The sequence below is a fragment of the Phasianus colchicus genome, chromosome Z, assembly GCF_987193195.1.
Source record: "Phasianus colchicus chromosome Z, bPhaCol1.hap1.1, whole genome shotgun sequence".
In the NCBI taxonomy this organism is placed as follows: domain Eukaryota; kingdom Metazoa; phylum Chordata; class Aves; order Galliformes; family Phasianidae; genus Phasianus; species Phasianus colchicus.
The window spans coordinates 21,604,496-21,626,593 of record NC_143476.1 but is presented as its reverse complement, the minus strand read 5'-3'; the positions used below and the strand labels follow the sequence as shown (position 1 = coordinate 21,626,593).

The following is a 22,098-nucleotide window of genomic DNA, read 5'->3' as shown; positions in this document are numbered from 1 at the left end:
AAAAAAAGTTAAGACTTCTTTGAAGGAAAGCAGTATTATTCTTCTGGCTGTGAGAGAAATTTGTAAGCATAAGACTTCTGTCCAACAATACCTTAAAATAAAATCAAATTAACTTTTAAAACACCAGCGTTTTTGTGAGCTGGGACTTATGTATTTCAGAGCATCTCTTAAGAGTTGTACATGCTAATAACTGCGTTTTGACTATTTTTTCTACTGCTTTAAATAGTAGAAGTGTGTTGACCTTAAACTAGAAGAATTGCAGAAAGTTTTTGGACTCTGTAGCCTGGAAGGATGGGAGAAGGCAGTGGGTAGGGAGCAGACCCGGAAACCTCATCCATTTGACCTCAGAGGTAGGAATGAAAGAGTGCTGCTCTGCCCACCACCTGGGGCATCACTGGGGCTGCAGCCTCTCCTGAGTGTTGTCTCAGTCCAGAGGTTCAAATAAGATCCCAGTGTTGCTGCTGGGTGGTTCAGGCTTTGTGTTCATGTACTGCTGCCCTGGCCTTCACCACAGCTGGGCAGACAGGAGACTGAGTTCAACAGAGATCTGAGATGCCTTTTACTGTTTTGCTGTTATTGGGGTGTTAGTTGGTTGGGTGTTCTTTTTTCCCCTGGTTTGGAAGATTTCACTCTTCTGTGGTGAGTGTAGTTGTGTGCAGTTCCCCGACTGCATTACTCTTTGATGCTACGGGAGTTGGTTCTGCAAACACTTCAGCCCAGGTGTGACATTTTTTCCAGTGCCACTGACTACAAAGGGAACCACCTGTGCTAAACACCAGGAACATGCTTTATTTACTGGCAGCTCTGGCACCAGGTGCTGTATTGTATTTCAGCCTTTCTTCTATTTAAAATCTGACACTTTTTTTCTGCTGTAATAATGAATTGTTAATATATCAACAATGACTTGTGACTGTTTTTCATGTATGTGAAGCAGTCTTTCCAGATCAGTCAGGCTTGTATTTGTGGGAGTCTTAAAAGCTTCAGAATACTTAAAAGACTTATTGCTTCTGAGCTGTAAGCTTTGGCAGATAAAAGAAAGACAAAAAGTAGTTCCCCAGAAAATCAACTGTGAATATGGAATATGTGAGCTGTCAGTTTTATTACCCAACTTAGTCACTTACAAGCATATTGATGAGGCCTTGGCACTGGCCTCTTAAGTGTGCAGATGTGTGTGATTACTGTTCTACAAACAGCTGGAAAATAATTGAAGGGAACAGTACAAAATATTGCACTGCAGCAATTAAAAATAGAACTGGGAACACGAATAGTAATGTTGTTCAGAACTTGCAAACCTGCTAAACATTGGGAAAAGAAAAGAAACAATTTGAGGAAACAAATCTTCCTTCATATCTGTCTTTTGTGGTTATGGTGCTGTTTGACAGTGATCTGCATTGCAGTGCTGGGAAAGCCGTTTTGTTCCACATTATGTGCTCTGATGGAGCTAGCCCTAGCACAGCGTCTGACTTGTTGGCAACTGCTGGTGGATTTGGCAAAGGTTCAGTTATTGCTGTGATGGTGGGTTGGTGTCTGCAATATTGACGGCTATCCTAAATATCAGTATGCAGTATTTGTAAGGATATTTTTACCCATCCCTCTGATTTTTATTTATTTCCTCCCCTTCTCTTTCTCCCCTCCCCCCCGTGGATGTGCAAAGCAGAAGCAGCCATTAATTTGCAGTCTCTGGAAGATAAATATGTAGATTCTGTGTTATGCCTTCGCCAAACATGGACATTTCTCACAAAGAGAGTGGGCAATAGCATGGTAATGTTTCATGTGCAAAAATAGTGGTTGTGAGATTAAAGTCAATGAAAGGGAAACTTGTGCAGCAGAACTGAAGTGTTCTTGTAAGTGGATGCTCCAGTGGCAGAGCTGTGGTTTACAGAAATTCTTCTAAATAAAAATGGTGAATCAAAGTGTGTTTTGTCTAGAAAGGATCTGAGGGTCATCTGGTTTTTTTTTCTTTTCCCTCCTCCTCCACTCTCCCCTGTTGTGTCTTTCGTCCTTCTCTTGGCAACAGTTTATGTGTTTTGAAATTTGTGTACATCCAGTGATAGTGATGGAGACAGGGTATGGCAGTTCTGGTCAGAGTAACCCAGAGCAGTCGCAAAGCAATGTGTGTTGGTCGAAGCCCCAGCAAGGCAGGCTCTGGAGTGACCCTGCTGATATTTCTGCAGAGACCTTCAACAGACTCTGCAGGCATGCTTACCCAATGGGCTGCACAGTCAGCAGCTCTCCACCTGCTCGAGTGACAGAGGTGATCCCTCTGGAAATCAGGAAAGTGCCTGACGCTCTGGGGCTGCCCCTTCCCAGCTGTCACAAGACTGATGTCAACTGATGTGAGTATGTGACAGCTGTGTGAGGCTTTGGAGCATTTTAGATCTTGGTATTTCTTGAGCTGCTGTGCAGGCACTGTGCCTTTTTTTTTTTTTTTTTTTTTGGTCGGAGTGCTTGATTTTGTCTTAAAATGAGTCTGAAAGAAATTTACTTGCTTATGACTTTATTATGCTTTTATTGTACAGTATATTTTAGGAATTATCAAATGCGCATTAAGCATGTATTGTAAGGCACATATGGTGGTTTTTCTAGAAATTGCTCAAGATGACAGTTTGAATGTATTGCTTAAAGCATAAGAGCACAAAACATAGCAAAAACAAACAAAAAAATGTAGCTAAGCAGCATCAGATTGTATGCAGTCTTATAATATGCCTAACAATCCATAAGAAGGATTTACAAACTTCTCTTACTTTGTTCAACAGAACTGATGCTAACAGAGGAATCTCCTGTATCTTTAGCTATGACTAGCCTGGTGTTAATCAGCCATAGCTGATGTTCATCAGACAGCTGCAGTCTGGGAAACAGTCAGCAGTCCTGGCTGTGGGAGCTTCAGTGGCTCAGGATATTTGACTCAGCTTCCAGGAGTCTCCAAGGCTTGTTTTTGTTAGACCCTGTGGTTAAATCTTTTTATATCAGTTTAATTTCAAAAGATGTGCTTGATTACACTGGGAACTAAAATCATGTCTATAAAATTAATGTTTGAAGCTCTCCCACTGTTCTCCTGTGTGATGTCCAGTCAGTGACTGAGGATAGTATGCTGACTTGATGCTGTTGGACTTCTATAGGGTTTTCTCTCTCAGTAGTGCCTAAAGAGCAGTGTCATTTAAAAATGCCAGAAACATTCAACAAAATGTGAATGAATGTGATATGCCTATTTTGGATATAAAGATTCAGACTGAGCTTGTACTGCAGAGCCTTAAATTCTCTACTAATCCCCACTGGCCTCCAGGGAAAGTTATGAAAAAAGTAACATAGGGTGCTCCCAGCTTACTAGTTAAGGGGTTCAGTGATACCTTTCTCTGTATCTTTCATAATGTTTTATTTTAATGGATGGTGTCAAAGTAATAATTTGTAATGACATGCCAGTAATAGTGTATCAGTCCACTTAGAACTTTGTATTGGCAGATGTTGAAATGTAATTGAACCATGTGATTCTTTAGCCCTAAAGCTTGCCAAAGACATCTGTGCTTTCCTTAAAAACCAGGAAAAGAGTTTGAGGAAACCTTTTAGAAGCACCCAAGACTAATAAACAGTTGCTTAAATAAGATTACACTCTTAGCTCTTGCTTCATATGGCAATTTAAGATAAGAGATGGTTTGAAAATACATAACCGTGTATTGTTTTAATTTCCATCGTCCAGTCTTGTTGGCAGAATGTACGTGCAGGAACTTGCTGTTGTAATATTTGTTCTCATAATTCCTAAGGGGGAATAATAATAATAATAATAATAAAAAGCAGCAAAAGTACTCTTTCCAGTACAGGCAGGATATCAAATATAGAGAGACCTTGTATGGCTTGTATCTTATGTTCCCTTGCTTATTTTGGTTTGGAAAGCAGGATTTGTCCTCTTTTACAATACAGGGAAAACAGCTGAAATTAGTTAGTATGGGACCAAATTATTACTTCAGTTTAGACTTTTTTTTTCCCTTCGTTTTTCCTGGCTGTGAGCCAGCAGTGTGCTCCCGTGGCCAGGAAGGCCAGTGGTATCCCAGAGTGCAGGTCAAGGGAGGTGATCCTCTGCTCTGCCCTGGTGAGGACACATCCGGTGTACTGTATCCCGTTCTGGGCTCCCCAGATGAAAAAAGACAGGAACCTCCTTGGAGTCCAGCAGAGAGAGAGCCACAAAGATGTTAAATGGCCTGGAGCATCTCCCATGTATGGAAAGACCTGGGTCTTCTCAGCCTAGGGAAGACTGAGGGGATATCTGATTAATGTTTATAAATATCTAATGGGAGGTCGGAGACAAATGAATGGCCAGGTTCCTCTCAGTGCTCCATAAGAACAGGACAAGAAACAGTGGCCTAATAGGATGTTCCATACTAACATGTGGAAGAACTTCCTTGTGATAAAGGTGATGATGCACTGGCACAAGTTGCTCTGAGAGCTCGTGGAGTGTCCTTCTATGGAGATATTCAAGACCAGTAGGGTGCCTATCTGTACAACCTGGCCTAGCTTTGGCAACCCTTTGACCTAGGGTTGGTCTCAATGTTCTCTTGAAGTCCCTTCCAACCCCTGTGATTCTGTGATCCCATTGTGACCTAACTGAGGAAACAGTGAAATATGTGTAACTACAAATATTTTTGGCAATGTCTACCAGTTTGACTGCCCCTGTAGCCTTACTTGTCTACTGAAATCAAACCCTTCCACAGTGGCATTGCTGGGATGTACTGCCAGTGCTTTGGTTTTGGATAGATTTCCTGAAATGCATATCTTTTGGTGAAAGTTTGCAGTAAAACTGCACAGAGGGTTGATACTTCAGTAATGGCACAGCAAAAAGCAACAGAGCCTGTTGCAGTTATTATGGCTCTGCAAAATGGAAACATCTTTATCTGTGTGAATGAAGAGCGCTGAGCTCTTAGCTATGACAGAAAAATGCTCATTTGTCTTCAGAGAGGTTAATTTTATGTTAGTTTATTAAAGTTGCTTCTGTCTGTGTTAGTGTGTGCCATTTTGCTTTCTATACACGGTAATTTTAGGAGGACTGCAAGTCTTGTTCTAGGCTCAAAACACAAATGGTTTTGTTTCTCTTTCTTAGATGACTATGTTCATTATGTAAAAGTACATAAGCTTGTGTTTTCAGGTGTTTGTTTTTGGTGTATTAAAAATGAATATGTGTACTCTTGTAGCATCATGGGAGGTAAGGACATGCTGTTAGCCTACATATTGCTTCTGTTCAGTCTCCAAAAAGCAGCCAAGGCATATGGGTGATTCTGGAATTTCTGTAGTAATATGTTGGATTTCCAAAAGCTTCTTGGCTGTGCTTCTTCTCTTGCATTATTCCTCTCTGCCTTCTGAATTCATTAATCTAAGACAGGAAATGGCCGCATGGCCTTGTACCAACGTATCTTGTTTCTGTTTCTTCAAAAAGATTTTTCTACTGAAAATAAAATATTAACAAATGCAAAATACTTTTCACACCTGAAGCTTTTTACTTGCAAGCTGAAATACTTGTGGTTTTCTTCATTCAAAACTGAAGGATATTTGCCCTGTACACTGATTTTTACCAGCAGATAGAAATTCTGCTGTGGTCTGACCCCTAACGCAGCTAGGCTGCATTTGGCAGTGAGGAAAGCTTTTGCAGCGTTGTGGGCAGTTTGCTGGGTGAAGCAGAAGTACCTGTGTAAGCAAAGCTGGAGAAGGAATTCCTTTCATCAGGTGGGATGACTGGGTTCATCATGCAGCTTGGCTGCTTGGGAGGAGAAACACTATTGCTGTGAATCATCCAATCTCGGAAGTTGGAAGGGACTCATAAGGATAATCGAGTCCAACTTGGCTCCACACAGCACTACCCAAAAATCAGACCATGTATCTGAGAGCATTGTCCAGGTTCCCTGCTAGCAATTTGTGCCCCCCAGCTCCTCCTGCTGGCCAGATAGTACAAGAAGCTGAAATACTGAAACATCTGTGGCTTTGGGCAGCACTGCTCAGCAGCAACTAAACATCGGCGTGCTGTCAGTGCTATTGTGGCCACAAATCCAAACGTGGCCATGCTGGACACAGTGAAGAAAACTAATTCAAGCCTAGCCAAAACTAGGAAATTTCCAAAGTGAAGCTTGCTTCAGAGCAGAGAAGTCTGGAACATTGGACTTAACGTTGTTAAGTGGAAATAGTTTCAAGTTTGCAGTGAACAGTAGTTATTTTTCCAAGGTGAGTCAAGATTTGAGATTGTTCAGAGGTGTATGTATGCTGTAGCAGTCATCAGGGTTACTCCTTAGAGAGTACTTATTACATATAACTCTGACCTCATGGCTTCTATACAGGTGGTTGGTAACATATGGGGGAGTAGAATCTCTTCTGGGTATTGATTAAATCTCTTCTTCTGTAGTTTTGTCAACTATGCATATTCAAGAGAAAATTAAATTATGAACGTAACACTGTGTGTATGTGAGCTCTTTATTAGGTTGTCCCTGCTCATTGCCAGTTGCTTCTGAGCTGTGCCTGCTGAAAACAAAGAACTTGCTATGCTATTTATGAAGGTTACATTAGTGTCATGTTAAATCTGAGACTGGATTTCAAATGTCATGAAATTCAGATATGATCTCTTCGGAGTAGTAGTGTCATACATTTAACTCTGATGTGCTTTCCTTCTCTCGTTTTTCTCCTTAAATAAAAACAGTTGGTATATTTACATCATGCGCAGCGTGTGCGCTGACATTCTTTATGTTGCTGTGGTACATGCTTCCATCATTTTCACCACTCCTTCGTTTGTGTTTGGTTTTGTGCTAGCTTGTGACTCTTTCTGTAACTGTCTCTGCTGAAAGCATCATGAAGCAAAGCGGTGTATGTCACAAACTGTTGCAGGGTGCTGTTGTTAGTCTGCTAGGAAACACAGTAATCAATGCATAAAGTCCTTAAGTGGGAGTTCTGTGTGCAGCTCTCACTAGTCATCAGGGCTTAACTTTCAGGGCTTTTTGGCAGGCTGTCGTGATGTGACTTTTGGATATTCATTGTCTTCCAGACAGAGGAGATGCTCATTTAGTAGTGGCTTTCAGGATATTTCATTATGTATACACAAAGCAATAGGTACATTTGGACAGCCAGCCTGCTATTCTGATACGGGATTTCTGTGGGCCTATCTTATTTTACTGTTTTCAGGAGGGACTTGCATTTCTGCTTTGTTATTTGAATTTTGCACCATATTTCTCACCTAACTGAACCAGTCATTTTTTGTTGGCTCAGTAGCTCTTAACTGTAAGCGTTAATTGCTGTGGAGCCAACTAAAATACTCACGGGAGTCTGGAAAATCATGTAAGACCCTGTTTTTAGTGAGTAAAATCCATAATCCATTTTTGAAGCGATTCAAGCTCGCTCTCTCATGTCCAGTTCTGAATGCTTCCTGTGTCTCTTGCTTTGCTGCGCAGTGTTTGAAAACAACATGGAGCTTGAAAATTCAGAACAGGGCACGTAATGTTTCCATAGATATTTCCATCCAAAGCAAATGTTTACAGTCATGCCTTAGTTCTATTTATAATGAGAAAGCTGGCACGGACCATTAATGAGCACATGCAATCTCATGCGCAGCACTGGTGCTGATCGTGTTTCTGTCTGAGGATAACTCGTCATTTCTGAAGGAGCTGTCAGTTCACGATTTTCCTCCCACAAGTGGAAGATGGGGGTATAAACCTGCATTCAGGTGAAGAAGAGTAGCAGATCTGGGATACCCAACAAGCCTTATCCCATTCTTTGTGAAGGGACTGCGGGTTTGGTTTTGGAAACCTCCATGTCTGGAGAAGGGTGCTTCAGCTGAACTCTAATTGTGCTGCAGCTGCTGAGCCCCCCAGTTGTACTTCTGGAGATCTCGTAGGTGCTGGGGACTTCAGCTGCTGTGTGCATGTGAGTGCATGGGGGATATTTGAGTGCTGCTTTTTGCACAAACAACTAGTAGGGCTGGGAACTGCAATTTTTTTGACAGACTGGTTTTCTGATGTGACCTATAAATTTTGGCTGGTTGATTTTATCTTGTTCTCAGGTATGCTGTGTTGCATGTCATTTTTCTTTTTATAAAGACTTCCATTCTCTTTGTTCAGTCTCCAAGCTGGTAAGTGAAATAAATGATGATGGAATGAAGGCAAAATGATTTCAAGTAGGATTTCTGATTTTCCCAAAATACCATCAGGTGTTTGTCTTATTTCTAAGCTGGTTGATTGTTGTAAGTGTATGTTTCCTCTCTGTGGATAGATGCTGATTTTAATTTAGGTGAACAACATTGTGTGCCTACCTATTTTAATAACAGCAGATAATTGCTCCGCATAGCACTAACTTATAATTTCTTGCTCAAGAAGAATTTAAATGCATGTAACAGATGCTTAGAAGAGAGTAAAACTTCAGTCAGAATTTGATGGTTGTTGTTACCAGCTGAACAAGCTGATTTGAAAGACCAATTGAGTTTTCTTGTCTTTTTTTTTTTCCCTTAAACAACAAACACATAATATATATATTTAACAGAAAATTGGAGACAGCTCAAAGCATAGCTGTAAAGGAGGTAGTTTACATTTTGGGAGGAAGAACTAAACTGATGTGATCGGAAGCAATGATCGTAAACTAAGATGTGGCAGTTTGAAGCAAATTTTAGAGATTTTACTTCCTGAGAGTAAAGGTGCATTCACTACACCACTTTTAAGGTCTGATGATATCTTTGTTAGATTAGTGTTACCAGCTTGAGGTTATTTTGTTTTTATTTGTGATCAGTAATATGAAATTTGTTCATATTTGTCGAAGGAGAGATCTCTTTGAAGCTAGAATTGTAGAAGCAGCCAAGATTACATCTGTGTTACAATCAAATAATACAGTGTATATGACTTCATTTTTCTTCTATAAAAAATTACTGTAAGTTAAAATTGTCTGCTGTGCTCCCTGGAAAACCTCTGTTTTTAAGAAGTGTTGCTTTATTGAATTGTATCCCTTCTTATACCATAGTGATACTTATCCACTAGAAGAAGTAACGTAATGCAGTATTCAAGCGATGGCCATAAGTACCATCCCTTCAGTGTGAAACACTGAGCAAAAGAACGGAAAATAAGTGACTTAAATTTTTGCCTGTGCACCACTCCAGTGGTGAAGATTATAGTGTGTTTTTAAAGAGCAAATTTCGTAACAAAGGTTTTGGTTGTTTTTTATGTTTCTGGGCACCTATTAATGTGTACTTATGAGGTTTTGGATGTCTTCAGTCTAGGAAGTTAGACTTGTCATCTGTAGAATGTGTCCTGCTTCTCACTGCATAGAGCAATTTGGGAAGTTTCAAGGCTGGGAATCAGATGAGGAATTCACTTTTATGCAAACTGTCTAGTTCCCCTTTCCTCTGTGGTTGGGCGTGAATCCTGAAATACCATTGCTTGCCTGAGCTACTGAAGAAAGAGGTTTCCATTAGGATTTTGCGTAGGTTTCCCATACAACATGAGTGTTGCTTAAGAACTGCAAGAGTTATGCCAGTGCTGCTATCCTGGTGAGCTGCTGTGTTCCAGAGCTGCGTCTGCACCACATTAGGAATAGCAGCAGGGATTCTTTGCTTACTCTGCTGCAAATCAGTTCTCTGTGGGCCAAATTTAAGAAATCTTGTACAGCTTTTGTTGGGTGATATTTTATAAGCATAATAAAGCATTTTTTTAAAAATATATGGTTAAAGTATATATTCTTTTCAGTTAAAGTTTTTTTTAATTTTTTCCTCTGGAATCTATCAAGAGGCTGCAGTTTTGTTCCACATGTAAATACAGGCACATTAATCATGTTAATGCAACTGAGTTCCAGGATACATTTGACTGACCAAGACTATAACTATTAAGTGTATGCCTTATGGAATTGTGTAGAAAACATTGAATGCCTGCTTCTGGAACATTGATGATGAATTGCATTTGTCACAGTATTCACTGAAAGCTCTGGCAAAATTGAAACTCCATTGTGTCAGACACATGTAAGAACCAGTACAGTCACAGGGGGTAATTGGCTTGCAGCTTTGCACTTTGCAAAGTGCGCCATTGGCTCAGGAGAGGGGAGGCAAAAACCAGAAACACTGAGGAAAGAAACTGTGTTCCAAACTAGAAGATATGTATGCTGTTTTCCTCTGGAAGAGAGTTAATTTTCTTTATAGTGTTGGGAGTGCTGGTATGATTTGAGTTTAGGATGAGAGCAGTGATGATGACAGTGATATTTTAAGTTGTTGCAGAGAGCAATTTTCTCAAGGACATTTCAGCTAGCAGTAGACCTTCATATGTGACGCCTTGCTGTTCGAAGTTTTGCTTAGTCTCTTTGAGGCTGTGATAGGGGACTAACTCATATTGACTAGATTGCAAGGGCCTGAAAAGTTAATGAGATTTTTTGGACATTCGGTATGAGAAATCTCCATATAGATGTCTTTTCCAATTGAATTGTTTTGTTCTTCAGACAGCTCTATGGTGCCCTAAGAAAAAACAATCAACTTCCTTCTATGTTGCTTATAATGTTCTAGATGAAACACATTACGAAAAATAACCTCCTTGCTGATATAGCAATTTTTGTCTCTGTGTCCAATAACCTGTATGCGCTTCTTCCCATCAGTGTTTCTAACTTCACCACTTTCACTGGGTGGCTTAGCTGAAAGATAACTTTCTATATGACATTACTGTTTACAGACACAATCAAAAGTTTGCTTAAAATAAAACTACATGTGGAATATGAGGGTATCTGATAAACTTGAAAGCAGTTTAAACTTTTGGTTTATATTCTGTGATCTGTTAAGTCTTACGGAAAAAAAATTATGGGGACTAACTGTCTTATTGGCTCTGACTTAACTTCTTACCTGCCCAGACAGTTTTGAGGGTTGTGCAAGCTAGATCTTAAATGATTGATTTGAACAGTCATCTTCCCATTGCCATGTAAGAAATTGAGGGTTTTTTTATGTGTAAAAAATTAATTCTGAAAGTGTAAAATGAATATTTTGTTTGTGTAGCTGCTAATATGTCAGCAGGTCTTGTCCTCTAACAGGAACTCTAGAACTGCAATCTTAGAAACACCATTAGAACTGTTCTGGTTGCCTATTCTTCACCCTGCAACATAGAGACTATTCCATCATACCTAGTGTAGCTGAATACAGGGAGAATTATTTGGGTAGACATAATGCAACTGAGGCAATGGTGTCAGTGAGCTGGAAGTACAATTCAGTGATGTAACTGATTCCCAATTATGATACAAGAGACAACTGAGTATGTGCAACGGAAGCATCTTCTTGAAGTTCAGAAAGGGACAAGATACTGAAACAAGAATTGCAGTAGGCAGAGAAACATGGCTTTAGTGGAAACAAATCAGGAAAGTAAAATGATAGTATATGCAGTGAAAGCTTTTCCCATTTTTTACCTCAATGATCTGTCACTGAAGTGTTGCATCTTTTGTTTATGATGTAGCATATTCTGTTTTCTTTTTCAGATCAGATTCAGCTACCCAGGAACATGATTGAAAACAGTATGTTTGAGGAAGAGCCTGATGTTGTTGACTTGGCAAAAGAGCCCTGTTTACACCCCCTGGAGCCTGATGAAGTTGAATACGAACCAAGAAGCTCACGGCTCTTAGTGCGTGGCCTTGGGGAGCATGAAATGGATGATGATGAAGAGGATTATGAGTCATCAGCAAAACTGCTGGGGATGTCCTTCATTAACAGAAGCTCGGGTCTCCGGAATAACATGTCTGTCTATAGACAAAGTCCAGATGGTTCTTGCTCAGTGCCCTCTATGAGGACCCTGCTGGTTTGCACTGGTGTTCTTGTGATTGCAGTTGCAGTGATAATGGTGATTTATCTTCTTCCCAAATGTACCTTTACCAAAGAAGGCTGCCATAAAAAAAATCGTACAATGGAACTAATATACCCTTTGGCAACCAATGGAAAACTGTTTCCATGGGCAAAAATAAGACTTCCTTCTGATGTTGTACCACTGCATTATGATCTTGACTTGCAGCCAAACCTAACTACCCTGAAATTTACAGGCTCTGTGAAAATAGTGGTTAATGTCACCCAAGTAACTAAGAAGATTGTGCTTCACAGCTCAGGGCTAAATATCACCAAGGCAACTATTACTTCATCAGGAGGAAGTCAAGAAAAGGCAGTTGAGTTGCTGGAATATCCGTTGCATGATCAGATTGCAGTCATGGCTCCTGAGTCTCTCCTTGCAGGACAGAATTACACAGTCAACTTGGAATATTCATCTAATTTATCAGATACATACTATGGCTTTTACAAGATTTCTTACAAGGATGAGAATTCTAAGCAAAGGTAGGTACACAAATCCTGTTTTTCTCTTACGTTGCTCTTAGATCATGCTTTGATAGAAATAATGAGTAATTCTTTCTGTTGAATGTTTTGTGCAACTGGTTCCTACTGAATAAAATGAAAAATCTGATGTTTTAAATCTACAGCTTTTTTCTAAAATATCAAATTTCTTCCTTGTGTTGTTGACACTTTATGCAAAGCTGCTAGGGACATAGATTTTAACAGTGATTAAAATCAGCACTCTGAAAACTGTCTTTCATGGGTGAGTTCATTAAATCAGGGCAGCTTCTTCCTCAGTTCAGTGTTTCAGGAGCTCAGTTTCCTGTGAGCTCCACATGGCACTCTAGCATGGATTTTTGTTGGATTTTTGTTTCTTTTTTTCAACGTGTACTTGGCTAGTTGGCAGGACCACTGTTATGTGGAATGAGTGCTTTTTACAAAGAAGATTAGAGAATGTAGCTGTCTACCACCCCATTTCAAATGCTACTTACGCTTATTGCATTCTTAAGGTTGTTCATGCCTTTGTTAGCACAGTACAATCCATGCAGGTTTTGTGGAAACAGAGTGGTATAGGTCAGTTCACTCTGTTGACAGGAAAGTTGTTGTAAAGAACCTGTAAAACAGCTATTAGATAAATAAAGATATGAAACCCTTTTCAGCTTGTGCTAAAAAATGCCGAGACCTAAAGTGTAAAAAAAAAAAAAAAAAAAAAAAAAAACACTTATTTTCACTGACTTCAAATAAAACCTGTTAGCTGTTACAATCTTCTTGAATGAGACTCCTTGAAGACTGCAACAGACGAGTGTTAAAATTTGGCTATAATATTTCCAGTGAGATACACATAATATATGTATGCTGCTAATGTTTGAATCTTTCAGGGATTGCTCATCTTTCATAAATAATAAAATGTCTCAGTATAAAGATGATTTCATTGGAACATAAGGAATATTTATTTCTTTTTATTTTTTAAATAAATAAAAACAGTATGTTTTCTTTCAGATTCATCTGGCATTTCTAAGCACTGACAAGATGTTTAAATCAAAGCTTATTTATTTTTTCTGAAATTTACTTACAATTTGCTGTTTAAACTACCCTTAGCTAGATCACAGTGGGGCTAAGATTTGCTGCTAAAATGTACAAGAAAATAGGCTATCTGCAGCAGTTGAATTTTCAAGTACATGCAAAACTGTTGCAGTCAGAGGAATTGTGGAACATGACTGAGTTCCTGAACTGATTGGCATCTGAAGTGAGGGAGAAACTCTCCTCCTTCCTGTATGTGTTCCTACTGTTCCTCGCTTGATCTTGTCTTGGAGACCTTGAAGAGATCAAGAATTTAAAGAATGGAAATGTAGGCAGAAGGGTTACGGACCTGTTTTCAGTTTGCCCCTGTCTGATGAAGATGTTTTTCTGAGGTGCAAATGTAACACTGAAATATATTCATTACCATAAAATACTGAGTGAAGTATGATAAGGGTCTTACAGTGAGTGATACAAAGCCTCATAAGAGTTGTAATTAGCTTCCTTCTGAATTTCTGTATGTTTTACAGTCTGATATATTGAAACTTTATTTTCTTTGTGCTTACAGTAATAGAAAGAGTATTTATGAGCATTTGCAGAGAAAAAAAGATTATCTGTGTGTATGTTTTGTGGAGGATTTTCCCCTTTAGTATAGTGCTCCCAGCTTTTTGTTCAGAGACAGGATGCTTTAATTTGTGCATTTTTCAGTAAATCTTTCCCAGCTAAGTTACTGATACTATCATTTCTCTTGCCTTGCGTGTCTATTTCCAAGAGGTTTGTCTTTGTATGTTTAATACCATTGGTTTTAGAGATACAGGCTATTTTGACAACATCTATTTTTTCTATTTTTCTTGAATTTTCAATGTAAAATTTAACCTATTGCAAGAAAATACGTTTTCTTATGTTAGTTTTATTTTCTTTTAAAGATGAAAGTGTTAAAATTATTAAATGCCAAAAAAGTCACTGTAGCCAGATGCAAATTAAAAAGTAAAAACCAAAAGCCACCATAAACAGATTGCATCCCATTTGGGGTGAAAGGGAAAAAAATTGAAGCTTCCTGTACCAACATCAAGATAATGTTTGAAAAGAAAGATGGGAGTAAGAAGTTGAAAGCAGGCATAGAGAGAAATGTTACGGCAGCAACATGCCTCCTCAGAAAAGGGTAGGTCCACAGTGTTGGAGTTGTAGGGAAGAAGAAAACTTAACTCTCAGAATTTGTGGGAAGTTGGTAGAAGGCTTTAAGTAGGGAAAAAAAAAAAAAAAGAGCAGCTGAAAACACTGTTCTCTCCTCTGTTTATCTCTGATCTTTGGTAAATGGAAGACAAATTGTTAAGGTCTGTTTTATGCTCTTCTTGTCTGCAGGAACAGAATTCATCAGAGATACTCTCTAGTAAAAGTTTTAATTTCTGCACCTAGTCAATATCAAAATGCTTGAGAAGGAGCATAGTCCACTGAAAGATTCTCACATAAGACATGTATTGCAGACAAGACAGTGCATGAATTTACACAGCATCCAGTAGTCAGGGAAGGGAGCAGGAAGACAGAAGAGTTGTGGGAGTGTCTGAAGACAAATGCGTAACATTCAGATAGAAGAGCTTCGCTGCAGTCCTGTCTGCTGCTGAGGTTTCAAAACTTTAGGGTAGTGTGTGTGATCACTAATTTAATTCTTCAGGTTTTTTATGTTTAATTCACTCTTACTGAAAATTAGCTGACATATTTTGGTAATTATTCTGTAGTTATGTTATTCTGGGTGTAGGATAAGAAAACAACAACAACAAAAAACAACCAGGGAGATTAGTCCTCCAATAAATTTATCTCTGATTTTAAAGAACTGTTTTCTTCATAATCTCAAAGAAATTGTTCGTAGCTGGACTAACCATGTCATGTATAGATTGGAAAGCTGCTTCTATGGTAAGCAGGTACAAGGATTGTGGAGGTGAAAGGTGAGAAGGGCCCCGTAAGTGAAGGTCAAAAGGCAAGAAGGCTTCACAGTGACTGAGAAAAAGGGGGGTAAAGGGGGATAGTTAGAGATAGTTTATAGAAGCAAGAATGTAGAGCTTGTTAGAAAATAAGGGGTGGCAGACACTGGGTCTGGGATAGTGAGGGGGATGAAGGCCATACAGATAAGGGTTTGAGAACAGCCCAAGGACATCTGGCAGGGGGGTGATTAGATGTCCACAGGGCTAGAAGAAACCGGTTTGGGGGGATGTCCTCCTGAAAGGTCAGAAGTTTACAGCAAGGAAGATGAGGATTCTTCGTCCACGACCACCAGAAGCAGACCCTAACAACCCACTATGCACACAAGAGGGGAGGGTCTGCATGCTAATGAACTCTTGGGGGTGTAATGAATATGTATCTGAATTCCAGAAAAACTATTGATTATGTATTAGGTTAGCCTATATCTGTAGCACATTTTTTTCCTGACAGGGTGCAAGTTAGGCAGATCTATCCCCTTTGCACCCAGCATATGTGCACTGTTGCATAAACCATACCTGCTTTGTAATCTTACTTGGGTTACAGAGTTTGATTCCGTATGTCAGAGGAAAAGTGACAGTGTTCTACTGTAATTAAACAACCTTACTCCTTTTCATAATTCTTAATTTGTTCTTCTTTACTCTTTTCACTAGGTGGTTTGCTGCAACTCAGTTTGAGCCTCTTGCTGCAAGGTCTGCTTTTCCATGCTTTGATGAACCAGCACTTAAAGCTACTTTTTCAATCAGAATCAAGAGAGATGAGAAACTTTCCACGCTGTCGAATATGCCAAAGGTACTTACTGTTGTATGGGAATTTTAGTAGCGCTGTCCTCTAGGTAATCCGCTTAAGTGCTTGCATTGTATTTGTTGCATTAAAGTCCAGGTGTTTAATTTCAAATTGCAGGAACATACATGTTGGAACTTGCGAAGGTAAACTGCATACTCAGTGACTTTATATAATAAAAATGCTTCTGTTTCTCAAGGACTTGAACTAAGTATCTTTATAAAGAAAATTAGACTGTTTAACACACTGCACAATGTAGGGATGTGTAGGAACATACAGAGTGTCTCACTGTGTAATGGGTGTAATATTGAGGTGGACTGTGAACTGGCTGAAGGGAAGAAGCCAGACAGTTGGGTCAGTGATACAGCGTCTGTTTGGAGGCCCGTATCTAGTGGAGTCCCTCAGAGGTTGGTACTTGGATCAGTACTATTCAATATATTCATCAGTGTCTTGGATGAGGGAATAGAGTGCGCTGTCAACAAGTTTGCTGATGACACAAAACTGGGAGGAGTGGCTGACGCACCCGAAGACTGTGCTGCCATCCAGCGTGATTTAGACAGGCTGGAGAGCTGGGGGGAGAAAAGGGAGGGGGGCTGAAAATTTAATGAAATATAACAAGGACAAGTGTAGAGCCTTGCATCTGGGCAAGAACAACTGCAGGTACCAGTATAGGTTGGGAACTGACCTGCTGGAGAGCAGCACAGGGGAAAGGGACCTGGGGATCCTGGTGGACAGCAGGATGACCATGAACCAACACTGTGTCTTTGTGGCCAAGAAGGCCGATGACATCCTAGGGTGTATTAGAAGGGGTGTGGTTAGTAGATTGAGAGAGATTCTCCTCCCCCTCTACTAGAGAGCTGGTTCTCTTTAGCTTGGAGAAGAAGAGTCTGAGAGGTGACCTCACTGATGTTTATAAAGATGTAATGGGTGAGCGTCAGGAGGATGGAGCCAGGCTCTTCTCAGTGACATCCAGTGATAGGGCAAGGGGCAATGGGTGCAAGCTAGAACGCAAGAGGTTTCACATAAATATGAGAAGAAACTTCTTCATTGTAAGGGTGACAGAACTCTGGAACAGGCTGCCTAGAAAGATTGTGGGGTTTCCTCTTCTGGAGACATTCAGAATGTTCCTGTGACCTAATCTAGGTGTTCCTGCTCCCTCTCCCATAGAGGGATTGGACTAGATGATCTTTTGGGGTCTCTTCCAATCCCTGACAGTCTGTGATTCTGTGACAGCTGAATGGCTATGGGAGTGATTAGTGGGCAGTATTGGCAGTAGGTGGACAGTTGGACTAAATGAACTTAAAGGTCTTTTCCAACCTTAGTGATTCTGTGATTTTTACTCAGTGTTAAGAAGCCAATTGCAGGAATTTTGTTGTTAACTGAAACAGTCTCAACAGCCCTTAAGATTCCCTTTGAGGTTTCTATGTTTGCTGATATTGCACATTTGCAAAAAGTTGGAATGTCCTCATCATAATTTGAGTAACTAGAAACAGTTCTTGTGAAAGATATGCCTAACATGGAAGCCATGGCTTTTGAACCTGAGCAAAGGGAAATAGGCTGTGAACAGAGCCTCAGCTCTGGAGCCTCAGCTCCAGAATTCAAATCAGAATCTGGAACTCCTCCAACTAGATCCTTTCAGTTAAAATTTTATAAGAGCATATCATTTTACATGAGCATATCTGTATTTTATGGTGATGATTTATGCCATTGAGCGTTTGAAGAAAGCTTTATAGAAGCGTAATTCATTCAGACAGCCCATCAAGACTGACATTACCCAGCATGTCTCAGAATGAAGTTGCCTCTCATCGAAAACATTATCATCATTTATCACTCAGTAGAAACTCATTAATATTGACATTAATCTTAGCAGTAATTAAAAAAGAATTACATCCTTGATGTTGATGAAACCTACATGTACACTGCGCAATTTAGTTTTCTGAAGACTATCAAAGGCTCAGGTGCTGATGGTTGAAAACCAAACTGATAATTATGCCTTTGCAAAATATTATCTTGCTCATATTGGGTGAATGTTTATTTTCATGGGTATGTGGTGATTCTCAACGTTCTCTTTGATGGGATTGCAAGCACTTTGTTTATACCAGGCTGAAGAATACTTCATTGGCTGTTCTCTCTTTCTCTGAAAGATTCAATATGCAGGCCCTTGTGGACAATTTTCACATTTGATGTAGACAAGAAAGGGCGCTTCTGTTTTTCTCTGCAAGTATTGGACAAGTGGCTAAGACTACTTTGATAAACAGCTTCTGTAATTTTTTTATATAGAAATAGTAAAGTATTGTTTGCTGTTATTGCTTTAGTAGATTTACCAAGCAAAATGCGAATGGTTTTTAAAAGTTTATCATACTATTAAGCTTACCTTCCACAGTTCATGAGTATTCTGAAAGACACATTTGCCCCCAAAATAGTTAGTAGCTTTTCTACTGCACCACACTACTATAGGATGTTTACTGTTGCTCTATTTCTAGTATATTCTGCCTTGCTTATTTCTGATAGACATAATGGAGAGGATGAGAATGGATTCAAAACAGAGCGAAATATCTTGAGCTGGAATAGACCCACTAGTCCTTCTCATGGCCTCATACAGAATCACCCAGAATTCAAACCCTGTATCTGAGCAATAGGAGTGTGGGAAATGTGACTTTCTACCCTTTCTACTTGCAGTGAAAAATAGGTTGATGTTGTGTATTTGTATTATAAACAGCGATTTTGTAGATTTTCCAGATTGGTCACTTGTATGGCAAAAGAAATTATTGAAAGTGCCTTTGAGTGGGATACAGGCACTACAGAGCAGTACTGCGTAATAAAGAAGGAAAATTTGTTAACCCCTTCTGATATCTGGCAATGTTTAAGGGGTGCAGTCTGTATCCAGAGAGATGCTGCACCTTCCACTGCTAAACCTTAAATGAGGATGAGGAAGGAGTGGGTACAGGCTTCTAATCATTGAGGTGCATTGCTTGCACATTATTTCCCAGGGTTAGACATGCCTTCTCACCTGGTGCTCAACCACTGGTTCACGCTGTGTCTTGGCAATTCCACTGCAGTCACCTTAACTGTAGCTTAGCTGTTCTGTACTAGATAGAAAACATGCATGTCTTTCCTTGTTTCTGTCACTGGGTCTGCGTAGAATCATTTCTCAAGTGACTTGGTGGCAGTCCTGCCGTCAAATTTCCATTTCAGTGACATGATGTCTCCCTACAATCTTCTTGGCATTTTGATTCTTGCTCCTGTTTGTCATACCACTTGAATTGCCTTCTGTTATCTTAGATACTAATCTCTTCTGCTTAGCTATCTCCGTGTGCCATAGGCAAAAGATCCTGTCACCCACACTCATTTGCTGTTATTTTACATCCAAGAATCTAAAATTTTACATCCAAGTTTTTAACTAGATTTGGAAATGGTCCCTGTGGGTTTTGTAATTTGTCAAAAAGACTTGGTCTCCTTGCTTGTGAGTCAGAGTAAAATCATGAAATCATAGCATATTTTTTTGACTGAACAAAATAAAAGAATTAGATTTGAGAGATTCAATGGAAAAATAAGTTATCTCAAGTATTCCTAGTATCAACAAGTTCTCCTTAGCAGTACCAACTTTTATACACAAAACCTTTTATTGGCATGGTTTACTTCAGATTTTTCTTGTCCAAAGTGTTCTAGTGCGTGCCAAATTCTTGAATTTTAGATTTAGCTTGACTTAGGTATTCTGTTAGGTAGTCTCAGCTCCCAGTGCAGTGCTATAGGCTGCTTAGCTCTTGCACACAACGAAATGTGGATTAAGGGATCATGTTGCATAAATTGTGTTGCATTGATGAGATCATTACTAGGATAGGCTTACTTCTGAAAATAAGCACTTAAGCAAACCTTTGTTTAAAAAAAAAAAAAAATACAGATTGGTGTAGAATAACAGAGCTAATATCAGAGTTTTTATTTTATCCAGGAGAATGTTGAAGGATGAGCCTCATCATAGTATCTGCGTGAGCAGGAGAGCTCAGAAGCAGATCTCAACTAGCATGCACGTAGCTAATGCGGCACTGTTTAGTGGCTGACACATTCAAGCTAGAATAAACTGTGTCTTTTGTGTTTGTGGCGTTTTGTGGTTGATTTTTTTTTTTTTCCCCTTTTTTGAAAGAGTTTATCTGCAGCCATTAGATTCTCTTTCAGAGTATCACCTCTGTCATGTCTTTATGAAAATGAAGCTGTGGTAAAGACAGACATTTTTAATTGGCTGAAGAAGTTCGGCATTAAACTTCTCCTATGTAGTTGTCAGACTAGGTGATTGTTTCTCTATTCAGAATTAAGCATCTATTCCTCTTTGAGTCTGGCAGTTAATTTTTTGGGGGCAGTTAAGTGTTAGCCATTGTTCATATTTTAAATGAGTTTGAAATAATTCTGTCTAAAGCTAGAGGGCTTTCTTTTTAATGTTGATTGTTTCTGGAAACAAAGGTACTTAGGAAGTTTTAGAAGGCAAGCGTTCTTCACTTTTTCAGATGAAATCTCTTCCAGTTTGTGGGTGAGAAGGTTAAAGAGGAATAATTCTGTTTTATTTCTTTATTTTTAATAATGAATGTGTCTACTTACCTAATTTTGAGGGGATTCGTATGGAGAGACAAATATTTAATTCATGCAGTATCTGTATTTTTAGCAGGCTGTACTGAACAGTGTCTCCAGCCTAAAGCTCTTGTGGATTAATACTAATCTTTCTGTTGAATTAGGAGCTTAAACTAGGGGCTTTATGTGAACTAAATGAGATACAGGGTGTCTCCAGCAAGGCAGTCTGATAATACTTCATATTAAAAGCTTGTTAAGTAATTTGGGGGTATAAAGGCTTAAAATGTTCCAAGCTTCTCATGCTTTATTACACCATGAGAAGGTCGTAGGCCTTATCTGTTCCAATGAACATAACTAAAATATAAATATATTCTATAAGTTTGCTTATAAACTGTTCTTAGCCACCTAAAAGTAATTCTTTTATTTATTTTAGTGTTCTTTTCTTTGTGTTAATATTTTTCTTTTATTTACAGAAAGCCACTACTCCTGTGACAAAGGGAATTGTTCAAGATGAATTTTTTGTGAGCTTGAAAATGAGCACCTACCTAGTAGCCTTTGTTGTTGCAGACTTGAAAAACATTAGTATGGAAACTAATGGGAGCCTGGTACGTTTATTCTGTTTTTAAGTCACCCTTCACCTTCTCCCTGTCCATCCAAATAAAACGATAACAGATGGAAAGACCAGTGAGCGAGCAAACAAACTTTTCACAATACCAAGTGACTTTCTCCTTCCCCCATTTATTTATTTGGTTTCATTGTGCTTATCACAGGTGGTAGACAGTGACCATATGCTGCAGATTGAATTGATTTCTGGGCTTATGTCAGATTGAGAAGAATTCTACAGCGTGGATCTCAACATAATAGCAGCAGATACTCAGAAAATGTAAAACTGCTTGCAGCTTTCTTAATCAGAAGCTTTAGATGCTTAGTTTTAATGCTTGATCAATGAGAGATTCATGTCATACAACTATGAGTTGTTCGGAGGATGAACAGGAACAGTACAGTTTCTAAAGGAAGCTTGCATGCTATTTGCTCTTTGTGAATATAGCCTAAGATCACCGAGCAGTTTCTACAGTGTATTTAAGTAACTAAATAAAGAACATGATAGTTCTAGGAAATGTTCCTTAGTTACTCCTGGGATTTCATGTAAGCAGTAATTTTCATGACTGTAGCAGGAACTGCCCATTTGTGGTGAAATGTTGGAAGTGTCAGCATCTACTTAGTGCCGAGAAGGAGCAAGCGTCACATAGGGAGCAATAGCATCGTGGTGGGATAAGAAGCCCTTTTAAAAAGCAGTACTGAGAATTGTTGCCTTGTAGGCCAGTGGAGCAACATCATGATACATATTTCTCTAATATACAGATGTAAAACATGCTGTTCCGTAGGATTTCATTCTAATTTGGACAAGTATTTTTAACTATATCTGAATAGGACAGAGTTCATTTGATCTAGCTTGAAAAGTTGCTCTTTTTTTTCCC

General features: G+C 39.2%; 1 protein-coding gene across 2 annotated transcripts in view; it reads left to right on the top strand.

Annotated features, from left to right (window-relative positions):
* LNPEP (leucyl and cystinyl aminopeptidase) overlaps positions 1-22,098 on the top strand; it is a 51,196-nt gene that overhangs the window by 4,228 nt on the left and 24,870 nt on the right. For both annotated transcript variants that reach the window (XM_031609042.2, XM_090130670.1), the window contains exons 2-4: positions 11,449-12,289; positions 15,931-16,069; positions 21,094-21,225. In XM_031609042.2, coding sequence (XP_031464902.2) covers positions 11,449-12,289; positions 15,931-16,069; positions 21,094-21,225 — 1,112 coding nt within the window. The remainder of the gene's footprint in view (positions 1-11,448; positions 12,290-15,930; positions 16,070-21,093; positions 21,226-22,098) is intronic.